Source organism: Watersipora subatra, chromosome 9, assembly GCF_963576615.1.
Source record: "Watersipora subatra chromosome 9, tzWatSuba1.1, whole genome shotgun sequence".
Lineage (NCBI taxonomy): Eukaryota > Metazoa > Bryozoa > Gymnolaemata > Cheilostomatida > Watersiporidae > Watersipora > Watersipora subatra.
The window spans coordinates 8,731,130-8,744,508 of NC_088716.1; the positions used below are offsets into that span (position 1 = coordinate 8,731,130).

Below are 13,379 nucleotides of genomic sequence, written 5' to 3' on the forward strand. Positions count from 1 at the left end.
TGGAAACCATTACGGTACAACTATTGCTATGGAAACCATTACAGTACAACTATCACTATGGTAACCATTACAGTACAACTATCCCAATGGTAACCATTACAGTACAACTATCCCAATGGTAACCATTACAGTACAACTATCCCAATGGTAACCATTACAGTACAACTATCCCAATGGTAACCATTACAGTACAACTATCACTATGGTAACCATTACAGTACAACTATCCCAATGGTAACCATTACAGTACATCTATCACTATGGTAACCATTACGGTACATCTATCACTATGGTAACCATTACAGTACATCTATTACTATGGTAACCATTACAGTACATCTATTACTATGGTAACCATTACAGTACAACTATCACTATGGTAACCATTACAGTACAACTATCCCAATGGTAACCATACAGTACATCTATCACTATGGCAACCATTACAGTACAACTATTACTATGGTAACCATACAGTACAACTATTACTATGGTAACCATTACAGTACAACTATTACTATGGTAACCATTACAGTACATCTATCACTATGGTAACCATTACAGTACAACTATTACTATGGTAACCATACAGTACATCTATCACTATGGTAACCATTAGAGTACATTAGGCTGTACTGACTCTGTAGCTTACAATGATATGCCCAAGCAAAGCAGCGATAGCGAAGGCAGCACATACCAATTAGGTCAATGGATTTAGAGGTCATTGCAGGATGCTGAGGAACAACATCCAGGTTATACATGATTTCCTTCAGTCTGTCAGTTTTGACACTTCTGATAGTTGAAGCACTGGGAGAGCGAAATATAGAATTACTGGCCGCAACTGTCCATAGTGGACACGTGTGCGCACAATAAGGGTAACATATCCATACATTCTCACAACTCTTCAATACATGCAGTAACATTGGAATAGTGAGGACAACTCCGAAGGTACAAGTTGCTTAAAATAGAATTCTATATTCGGAGGAGTGAATGACAAAACAAGGTTGGAACACTAACGACCAGATTCGTAAAAAAACTAGCTGATGATCAGTCAGTAGGTGCTAGACACTGACACGGGCAGCAGGTGCCACTGACACGGGCAGCAGGTGCCACTGACACGGGCAACAGATGTCCCGGACACGAGCAGCAGGTGGCACTGACACGGTAATAAGGTGTCACTGTCACTGCCGGCAAGTGTCACGGGCACTGCCAGAAGATGTCACTGATGCGAGCAGCAGGAGTCACTGACAAGGGCAGCAGATGTCCCTGACACTAGCAGCAGGTGTAACGGACACTGCCAGCAGGTGTCACTGATGCGGGCAGCAGGTGTCACAAACACGGCTAGCATTAGTCAAGAAATTGTCATTAGTAAGGCTAATAAGACTAATACAACTGTCTAAGGCTGATGCAGGGACCAAACTGACCTAACAAGCCTGTTAACTTGCAGAATTGAAAGTTCATATCTATATTACTAAACTCCACCTGATCATTGTGTATGTACATTCATCCGCTCAAATGCTGTGTTTCTACAATTTTTGCCTGATTTTATCCAAACTTCACACAAAGTATGCTTCTTGCCTTCCGCCCGGCCTTTAAAATTATTTGGGTGCAGAACGCCCTCTGGTTCCTGGGAATCAGCACCTTAAGCACACTGCTGACTATCTGATTGATAGTGAAAGAAGTCCCAGGTAATGCCCGGCTTACTGCTCATAAATAAAGCAGTTAGTAGGCGTGTCTAGAACAGCAAACAACACTGCTGTTTTTGCTGTCGCACATTGCCACCTGAGATTGGCTATCAGACACAGCTGTGACCAGCAGTGAACTTGACTATATTTAGCTGGGAGGGTTAGTTATGTTTGTCAGTAATTTTTGTTTTAGATATTCGAACACAGGAATTGTATTACAACATTCAAGAAAATTTAAAGACTGGTTTTTCAAAATAAGCCTCGTTAGTTGGATATGAATTTTTAATTCAAAACCCTGTAAAAGTGCTAGAATTCAAACTATAAGCCAATTCTTAAATACAGTGGAATTCGTACATACAATTTATATAATGCAATGATTTTAATGCTATATGTAATCGTCTGCAGTACTCATTCAGAAGTTATCGTAGGATTTTAGATTGTAAAACTCGTTAAGTGTGAACATCTCCCATATATGTTGAAGCGGCGGACAGGAAGTTCTACTGTAGTGAAACTCTTGTGCCTCGACTCTTATCGCTACTTTAGCGGGACATGATTACATATTTAGTAAAATTCATATTTGACTGGGGCGCATATAAATTGTCATAATTTTTGAACCACATGGTCTATAACAAATGTTTTAATACCAAATTAATCAGCATAAAATCTTACATCATCTGATGCCATAAAAATGCTCCAAATGTGTTGCAGATTGAGCTTGGACACTTTTTTGGCCTTTGATGCTACAACCATGAGCATGTCCAAGTCGGTCGATCTATTAGTATATTACAGTTTGCAGCATTATTATTACTGCTAAATACAATAACTCCCAGTATTAATATTGTTCATTAAAAACCACTCATAGTCTACTGATCTAAAATGAGTAAAAACTTCGTAGGTGTAACGTGTCTGACATGACTGGTCATTGCTAAGAGGAAATTGAAGATAAAAATAAAAAATACAGATATTGGAAAGCGAAACTACGCCCAGGTAGTAAACAGATTTTCTATTGGCTCAATGCATGCAGATAGTTGTTTCCTTTTGTTTAAGTACAGATAGGATATGTCAGTTAATAAACTACTAACCAATCAGATATGTTTTGCATGAAGTGTGCTAAAGCTACACCACGCGGCTTTTGGTCATACGCAAACGCTTTATCGAGCTACACGGCTCATCGTAGCGAAAGCGTTAAAAGGCAACAGACTGTCTACTTCTCAGTTTGAATGAACATGACCATGAAGTCATACCTGCTACTCCTAGTGACAGACATTGCGGGTGAGGCGGCCTGTCGGGTAGCAGAGACGGTGCCCAATGCTGACTGCCGCAGTGCTTCAGGAGATGCCCTATTCTTCCTCTGGATGGCTTCCTGTTTCATTTCATCTATTGTCTGCTGCTCCTGAAGCAAGGATAGTGAAAGACTGCTGAATATGTAAAGTTCTACCTTCCTTACATGAAACAAGCATTTTAACAGAGCTGACTCGGTGTTTACCTATGTCAGCATCTCATCCCACGACCAAACACGAGCGAAGCGATTGTTTGGGAGATTTATGATAAATGCATATGTGCACACAACTCACGAAAATTATTCATCAACAACGTCGCAAACCCTTGTACCAAAATCTCATCAACAAATTTAACCATTTTTCAATAGAGTCGTTTAAGTATAATAACGATACAAAACACATAAACCTATTTAAATATGTTACCAAGTCTTTGAAAAGTGTAGACAAAATCCTAAACCTTACTCATCAGATCGGATTATACATAAATAGACAGATTAATTCGGCCTGAAATCGTTATTAAAACTTGACAAGCCTTATTTTTATCAAAATTAAAACCGGCAATCGAACCGCCGAGCGACAGAGAATAGAACTATTAAGTCATGCGCATTTCACGAAAAAAACGTGCACATTTCATCAGTCTATGGTATTGTCTAATTGCCGAAGGTTTCCGTAATTAACGTAGATGTACTGAAAAGTCATCACTTCTTTTTTGCCGATTTCAAAGTAACTGACATTTTGGACACTTATGAGTACTTTGGTATTCCAACTGATGTCCAAAGCAGTGAAAGTAAAAGAAATGACGATGATATTTTTTCTAACGATTTTTATGAGATTATTACAATATTTATTTAAAAGAATAATTATTCGACTTTATAAGATTTGATTATAAGAATAAGAATTCGAATTTACAAGATCAAAGTATATAGTGACCGATGTTGGGCAATATGTTACTGTTATTATTTTTTTTAAATAGTTTTGTTAAATAGATTTTCTAAAAATCTATATAAATATCACAACTTCTTGATATTGTTAACTATGCCGTTTTGATATGTAAACAAAATTGTGCATTGGTTTTCTATTATTACTGTATTACTATACTAATAATATTGGTTATTCTAATAATATCAGTGCATTTTACTTCTAATATTGCATTTCTCCTATTGCAGGGGGAAAGATATAAACATATCTTTTCCTTTCATTATTGTTGTTTGTTGTACATAATAACACCCACACCCCTACATTACAGCTACCATTGCAGTTATCCTATTGCACTGCAGTCCCATTTGACTGCTAATATTGCATTTCTCAACCATCAGTACCCTTTCTTTTTTCTAATATCACTTTGGTCGTGGGCTGTATGACAGGGGAATATCACTTTGGTCGTGGGCTGTATGACAGGGGAATTTCTAGTTTCAAATGTATTAATACGTATATAATGTAGAGAATATGTAGATATTGAAAGTGCTGACATATTTTGTGGGTTAGTAATTCAACATGCATAGAAAATCAATGCATAGACATAGTCTTGAGCTGAACATATCCTGTGCTTCCATACATATAACATCATATCTATGAGTATATATTCCTTCAAATAAATAGAAATAATCATCCTATCCAATGAATGAAAATCGCAAGTAGCAAAATTTCATAAATTCTGCTCAATTGTTGTGATAACATCCATGTAGATGTATAAACCAATGAAATGTCATGCACATTTTCTACGGTTGTCAGCCTGTTTGGTTATTTAATGCTTGACAATGTCAGCAATTATTTCATTATATTATTTATATTTAAAAGTTTAGAGGTTACCAGTTCCTAAAGGCTGGTTCACAGTCATACTTCGACTTACGAGCTTAATGCGTTCCGAGACTGAGCTCGTATGTCAATTTACTCGCATGTTGGTGCAATTTATTTATATATAGAACCATTAAATATATATTGATTGGTTTCCATACTCTAAAAAATCCAAATGAAACACTCAAAACAAGATATTGTAACAGAAAGAACATGTTGGTTATTGTCCTAATTTACCAAATGCTTTCAAACAGCAACAATTAAAAAATAATGCAAGGAAATGTGATTAATTAAAATGTAAAATTAAATACATACAATAGCAGCTAACGCTAGCATTTGCCAGAGAGGGAGATATAAGTTATCCTTCATTACAACAGCTGACTTTGATAAATTTGGATTTTATCAATGTCTTAAAAGACAAACGTAGAATCAAACCTAAAAGCAAACTTTCATTTTTAACTTAACGTAATTAAAAGTTCTTCGGCGTTCGTAGTTTGAAGTTTCTCGCTGGTGAGCAATTTTTCCTTTGTTTCGCTTTCACGACTAGCCGGCCGTTTTAAGATAATCCTATATAAAGACGTTTGCTTTTGTTTGCTTTTGTCGCCCTTTTAACATGTTGCGGATTAGGACGAACGCAGGTGTCGTCACAATAGGTTAATGCATGACCACTAGCCAACTTGTCCGAATGTCTATTTTTATAGTTTTGCTAGATAGCACTGGCCTTTTCCATATAGCATCGTTTCAGTTACGCTGTCACCGGCCAATTGTATATCCAATGCCTGAGCAGTCTCTCCATCAGCGGTCGTGAAGATCGCTGCGCCATTTAGAAACTATGGCCAGTCCTTTTGCGAACTAAATGCCCTGAATATAATCCTTCGGTTTGATAATTGTGGATGTATTTCTGTCCTATTGCTGAGCTAGTTCAATCACGCATACACATTTTGCATATTTTTCAATAATTTTCCGTTTAATATCAACTGTTATCATTCGCTTTTGCTTTGAATTATCTTTCATTTTACCGGCAAACTTTCGGTCAACGCAGAGTACTTTTAATTCTGCACTGAAAATCGCACAAAAAACACGGTACAAAAGTACAACCTGAGCAGTTAAGAAATACAGAGTGATGCTGTTCTCATAAAACACCTCTGGCATACTTGGCAACTGACTCACGTGCTCGTATCTCAAACATGGCTCGTATGTTAGTGCTAAAACTTGCTTAAAAGCTGGCTCGTATCTCAGGTTTCTCGTACGTTGAAGCGCTCGTAAGTTGAAGTATTACTGTATATCGCCATATCTCGGCGTTGATGCCACTTCGGTGATCATCAGTGATAACAGTATTCACACTATCGCTAACCCATCCGACTTGCATCAGCAAATACTCCGTGAGGTAATGCTCTCATTTTTTTTTAAATTTTTAAAGGAAACTTCTGGTTTCCGGATGTTTCAATCAAATACTAGTCCTGCAACAACTGCCATAAACGGAAATAAATAGATTAAACTTTCTGCGACAGCGAATCAGCATGGTACGCATTGTACAGGCGGCCATTGATGCTAGGCGACCAATTGGGAAAGGTTACAGATGCAAACTTTCTCGACGCATCCACGCACGTTGCTTCATCGATGCCATCGATTTATGGTGCTTATAGTCGAAAAAACAACTCCAACAAACAGAAATATAGAGTAAACCAATCTTAAGGATTCAGTTTTAAATTAGGTCACGGCTGTTAAATTATGTTAAATCATCATAACAAACAGAATGGCCTCGACTGAAATTCCAACACATGATCTTGAATACAAACAGATTAGAGCTCATTGCAGTTTTAATGTTTACAAATTATTATACAAGTTCTTATTAGTTGAATAACAATGTTTTTCAATGAATAAAAACTGTAATAATATAATGGAAAAACGATTTTTATTATAAGGAGTAAACCATATAGGTCTTCATAAAACAGCTCATAGACATTATAAAAACCAATTTATTATTGTTAAAACACTCCAACAAATGTGCCTGCCTGAAGTTAGGATCTGATAGAAGTACCTGGTGGTAGAGCTCTCTCTCCAGTCCGCTATAGAAGATGTCAGATGTGTGAGTGCGGAAAGTCTTCATATCCTCTGAGATCAGTTCATCATCAGCGACAGCGCCTACCTGTTGAGGAGAGGGAACGACTCCAATATCAGCAAATGACTAAGTACAAGTTTATAAGCACAAGGTATGAATATACTAGCTGTATTACCTGGCGTTGCCTGGGTAATAAAAATCAGCTTATAAACAATGAGAAGTAATAAGAGTCGCCTGCCACTTGCTATTAGCCTGGCACATTGTCAATGGAAACTTTTAGTAAGCTTACTAATGAGCTCACGTTGCTCTCTCTGCGTAGTACGCAAAGTCATTGGGTATTTGCTCCCATATAGCGACATATATGGGACCACCTTCCCACATCTAGGAATAATTGTGCACATAGTTATTACACATGACGGTCTCTCACAGCACACGGAACTGACTGCCAGGGTACTCATTTTAATGAAAAATTGATTAGTTTTAATTGAGTCTAGAAATTATTTTCTAGACTCAATTAATAGTCTAGTCTTATTTTATTCTACTATTATTTTATTTGTATTTTAATAACAAATAGTTGTTCACTTTCAAAAAGTGAACAACTTTCCAATGTTATCGAAACGAGCTGTTGCCAGCCTACCTTTTTAGCTGCCTTCAGGAGCTGAGCCTTGAGCCAAGTAGATGCCTCCATTGTGAGCTTCTTCTGCTCCTCTGCTGAGATGTCTGGTGGGTTGCTTGTCATCTCTGCCAGCGTGTCTGGGAAATACCTGACCATGAAGGCATCTCCTGCAACCATGAGAGATATCTATCATTTATTAGCTAGTTATAAGTAAACACAGTCACCAACTAGTGATAACTTTGGAAACTATGAAATCACTTGATATGAACACTATGGCCCGCACTATCCTGCAGCGTATTTGAACACTGTTTGTGAGCAATCCCTTGAAGGTCGAGTATGGCACCTGCTTAGCAGAGGCTGTGCCTGTTTAAGAGCATTGTTACCCAAGCAAAGGCTCTGTAATCTCGACTGGATATGTCTGAGTCGAGTGGCACGGGAATCTCGACGACTAGAGACATGCCCAGTTGTGGAGAGCAATTTTAAGATTAGATATCATTCCTGTCACCACCTGTGGTTTTACTGGGAATTGAACCGCAACCTGCTGTTTGCAGATCAGAGGTTCTATACCATTAGGCCGCGACTGCCCTTGTTTGTAGTTGCAGATGAAGACTATAATGTTGACATAGGGTGAATGCTGACCAAAAATAATTAAAAAAACTTGCAATAGCTAAGATCTCATCTGGCATTGAAGCAAAAATGTGCCAGCAACAAAGTCATACAGAGAGGAGAATTGTGGGAAAGTAACTCCGGCAATGCATCGTGGAGAGAGACAACTGCTCAGTAGTAAGGAAATACTGCAGCTATCACTCACAATGAAAAAGTTAACTGTGAAACAATGGTTTCTGTCATGACTTTAAATACAATTGCACACCGTTAAGGATCAAACTGTCTTTTTAACGCAAAAAATCATGAGCATGTCCGACCAACCCATCTCCCTTCCCTTTTTATATACAGTTGTTTGGTTAGAAAACTGAAAGTAACTACAGAGTCAAGATTTTGGTTACAGACCAATCCTGCGGCAGGAGTTTCTGTACACTATTTTACAACCAATAAACTTTTAGAGTGTTTACTTTGGCCTTCAATGTTACAGTTCATAACCTTTGGTAGATGGTAGGTGTCAGGGATAATATTATTATGAAGGGATCTTGTGAAATTGGCAAAGGTTATGTATGCGGCAGAAAGAAGAGATGACAACAGCATCTTCATAGCAAAAGTCAGCAATCACTGGAGAGGAAATATTCAAGTCAGTAAAAATTAACAGAGAATTTCTATTTAACCAGCAGCTGTTCACAGATACAATTAGTCCTACTATGAAGGTGGATAACAGTAGACGCCCCCTGCTAAATGAGACTGAGGAACCCAGGCCCCATACAAGAGTAATTAGAAGCAGACCAGGCTGTAGAAGAGTAACAGAGCCATGATTCCACTGATAACTGCATTCATAAACAATCAAAGTACAATGTCAGAGGTTCCCCTCCAGTGATTCCAACTTCCTATGTAAACAAGAGATATAGTACTCCATGATAGCAGAGAAATAGAGAGATAGCTACTCATAACACCTTGTAAATGAACTTTGCGCACAGGCTTGGATAGTTACTAACAATCGCTTTACACAAATAAAACCGCAATACTTTGATTTTCCATGTTGTTTGATTGCCCTAGATAACAATTCCTCTTATATCTCTGGTAATTCATCCTTCAATGGCATTAGCACACACAAGGAATGCAAAAAGAGGTCTAATAACAGGTAAGCTAAACCAAGTGCTGACGGAAGCAAATCTAGGGGCAGCAGGAGATGTCTGACTTACCTAGAATCCTAGCGAGTATAAATGCTCTTTGTGGTTGAGTCATCTGTCGGTGCAGATAATCTGCTAGGGCCTCACATATTTCACTGCTAAGCGTGTGCCACGGTGCCCCTAACAAACGCATAACAACACAGAAGTTACACGGCTATATCGACTGTGAAATGAATAAAATCCAAAGACACAAGCAGCAAGCCAATAGAAAAGTACTCTTTTATCTATCCGAGTTTGAATTACAAGGACATATTTTTTATTTCAAATTAGTTCTAAAAATGAAGTTAGAGCATTTGAATGTGATGGTTCTGCTCACTGATATCCACACTAAGCAAAATATAATATTTCAAGCTCTGTCAACAATACATGCGATCGCAGAAGAAAGTTTCCACTCTGACAGTAACAACAGGACTCTGAAAAGAAATACAAATTATGTGTCCAGTCTTATTATACTGAGAGCCGTGTCCACATATCCATTGCCACAGTTGCAAGTTGAGAAAAAATATTGCAGTGTATGGGATTTGAACCCACGACAATTTGCTTCACCACCCAGCATGACACCATCTGCACCAATCATCAGCCTTCCATGTTTTAGATTTATTGTACACACACTTATTCTCTCTGCTTTACTGGTACACCTGACCATCTCTCACAGCATACCAGACTGACAAGGTACTAGTTTTTCATAAACCTAGTAACATATTCATCGTTCTCTGCACAAAAAGAAATATATAACATAAAATTTAAAACATTTCATTTTTATCACGGTAAAGATGCCTTTTTTGATACTCATATTCACCTAGAGTCCTAGACAATGCTTAAACAGCAGCGCTCTCATTTATTGAAGGTAGGAATGCTCTATGATGCATTTATTGAATGTCTTCTCATATACAATATACTAGTACTCTACCTGTGATATGCTGCCGACTCACAAGACATGGGCTATATAACCTACTGAGACTAAGTGTTATTCTCACAGTACAATAGAGCAGAGACTCTGTCCAATGGTAGACCTCGAGAGTTTAAACCGCAAGACTTCACCAAATGTTTCAAATAACCAGGAAGAATTTGGACAAGTTCCACCTACCTGGCAGCAATGTTTCCTGATAACAGGAGTCCATCCAGTTACTAGAGTACGGCTTAGCGCGGGTGTCCTTGCTACGCCCCGTCATTATTTCTGTTATATTAATGTTTGTCAATTAGCTTATACTGTTAAAGTTGTGTTTTGGTTTTGTTGACAGCGAATGCATCTATCTTCATGTCATTCGAGCCGTAGCAGTACTTCATGTGAGAGTCTATGTACGAGTTCTGGAAAATATGACAAGCCATTTACCTTATTACTATTAATCCGATCAGTATAACAAGACAGCAGAGTAATTTATACTTACACTAAGTCAAAAGTCTAAAGCCTGGTTCCCATATACGCCGCAAACACCGGCAAAACCGGCAAGCTATCAGCGGCAAAATGTGAACCTACACGTCGAGTACCGCCGGTAGTCAACGCAAAATTTTAGCGCTGTTCAACTTTCGCGAAGAGCCACAGGCAAAACCATCCCAAAATGCCCAGTACAGATGAAGGTCAGCATTATCGAAACGGCATGGCGAGCGAACATTTTTTATGCGATTATTTGCGATGCAACTTTATGTGAACAGAAGTCGCCGTGCCTAGCGTCGCAAGTGTTTTGCTGCGTGAGATTACCGCCTGGGTCTCGCATTCGATATGGGAACCGGACTTATTTGGAATACTTAACTAAATTATCAATGAGAGTGAAATACTTTTAAGCATGTACAATTGGCTGGATGTATGAAACATTAAATTTTAGTATTAGAAGTAGCCATGAATGGGGCTGTAGCGACCAGCCTTAAATCCACCCATCTGCACCATTCCGACCCAATATTCTGCCAGAACTGAATGAAATTTTAGTTAGTACTAACATGATGCATATTCCACCTTGACCTTAGTCGAATGAGCAGCAAGTTACTAACATTTGTCTTTAAGAGAGATTGTAAGGATTTTGACATACGGAAAGCAGATTGTGATTGGTGGTATAAGAACCTAACATACTGTAGAGATGAATAGATAAGAAATAGATGGAATGAGTGATCATCACTCATTTTAAAGTTTATCAAGTACATCAACTTTGAAGTGAGATTTAGTGAGATGCTGGACAGAAGTTTCTGTAAACAATTGTTTGCCTCTTTATGTCTAAACGTTGTAGAGTTTCTTTTTATATGCTTGAGTGAAGACCTCAGTACAGACTCTTATATGATTTCTCTAAACATATGTATTTATGCAATATGATTTCGCAAATATGATTTCTCAGTTCCTCTAAACCTCCAACTACTGAAGGGGCAAGAAAGACTCTGATTGGGTTTTAAACGGAACACATCAAGGCTTTTAACCCGACAATCTCTATTTTTATTGTGTGGGTAAAGCAGATTTGGAATTGTTAGTTGAGTTACCGTGTCATGGAAGATTTTAATGGACATTCGCGTGTTACGGATAAACACAAGCGCCTTGTTAAAAAAGATGTGAAATTCTACGCCAGAGGTCATAGCGGTGCACTCCTGTCTCGCTTAGCAGCATGCTTTCGACATAGGAACAACCGAAAGGTGGAAAATGTTCAAAAAGGAATAGCTTGCGCAAAATTTTCTTGTAGATTATTTGCAAGAGATGTTTCCATTTTTCGTAAGCGTGAAATGTTCGGTAAACATAATTTAAGATAATGAAACTCATTTGACTTGCACATTTTTGTTATTTCCATCTTGTGAATGACTCAAAGTTGTGAATTAACCTCATCATGGAAACCTAGCGCATGACTATTCATTCAGTGTACCGAATTTAACTCAAATACCTTCAGCTTCACATAAAACAACCAAATGTCTTCCTTCGGATTAGCAATATCCAAGTGTTACTCACCTCGTGCCGAACACTCTCAGAGGAAGTTCTACACTTGGTAAGGCAGAGATCAAAGTGGTCAGTGATAAGAGAGTAGACACGGTTAATGTTGTGAGCCTTTTTCTCTAGAACCTTCCTTAACAGATAAACCTAGAGCAAAGACCAGAAAACAATGAGTCGTCTTTTCAACAGCCTGCGACTACTATTCGGAAAAAGAACTTTTATAACAAGCTGAAATCAATTGATGGTATGCCCCTGATATACACTTTGATATAAACAATGCACTGTCAGTCCACAAAGGATCCAAAAAAGAAGGCAATAGTTTGATGTGTTTGAATCTCTGAGTCTAGTTTTTTAGGATTAATAATTCTCATTTTAAGGAAGCTGGCTAAGCTGTATTTAGTACTTTCAAATGTTTAATAGAAGCTGCATAAACAATTTCCAGATATCATTTTAAAAATAAACCTTCACTCATACTGTTACTATACTCAGGCTGTACTATTACTACCTAATTCTTAACAAAATGCTGCCGTCAACCCAGCCTATGTGTGTATAAGGGACAGCATTCCCTTTGTCACGGAGCTGGCTGAACTACAGTGCAGTATTCTTTCACTCTACAGTCTTGCCAACAAAGAAAAATGTTTTTAGATGTTAATGATGAGCAGCAAATCCTAAAAGGGGTAAAAAAAATAATAATTTTTTTCGAAAAAAATCAGACCGTATTCGGTTTACATCCATTTTCTAAATTTTTATGATAAATTTGATTTTTTGGCTCAGTTTTGTTCAAGTAATTTGTCCACGTATTGCATTCCACATCAGAATGCTGGTGAACCCACTTTTTAGTATTAGTGACTTAAATATTTTAAATTTGACATGGTTTAAGTTTTAGTTGAGCGCCTTCGATGTTCGTGAATACTTTCTACATACTAACAAGTCATAACGATCTAATTACTTCTAAAGCTAGCAGTTGATGACACGAGATGACACAGCTGATGATACCAAATTCTAACATATAATTTCTACCTTGGATAACATAACCTTTATTGTCTGACGATATAAACAGCCACCGATACTAATACTAGTAAGCAAATAGAAGACGGGTCAATACTAACACTGATAGACTCTACTATAACAACAACTAACAACTAAGATGAGCCACTATTTCTAAAGTAGGGCCTACTACATCAAAATTCTTGCATCCGACAGTCATACTAATTGTTATTGTAAAGTGTAAAAGTTGTAAAATA

General features: G+C 37.8%; 1 protein-coding gene across 1 annotated transcript in view; it reads right to left on the reverse strand.

The window, feature by feature from the left end:
• The window catches only part of LOC137404506 (uncharacterized), a 33,122-nt gene extending 22,587 nt beyond the window's left edge, over positions 1-10,535 (reverse strand). The window contains exons 1-6 of the mRNA XM_068090732.1: positions 10,321-10,535; positions 9,246-9,353; positions 7,459-7,604; positions 6,801-6,908; positions 2,930-3,078; positions 698-807 (exon numbers count right to left, since the gene is read on the reverse strand). Of these exons, the coding sequence (XP_067946833.1) occupies positions 698-807; positions 2,930-3,078; positions 6,801-6,908; positions 7,459-7,604; positions 9,246-9,353; positions 10,321-10,405 (706 nt within the window). The 5' untranslated portion in view covers positions 10,406-10,535. The remainder of the gene's footprint in view (positions 1-697; positions 808-2,929; positions 3,079-6,800; positions 6,909-7,458; positions 7,605-9,245; positions 9,354-10,320) is intronic.
• Positions 10,536-13,379: the final 2,844 nt, after the last annotated feature.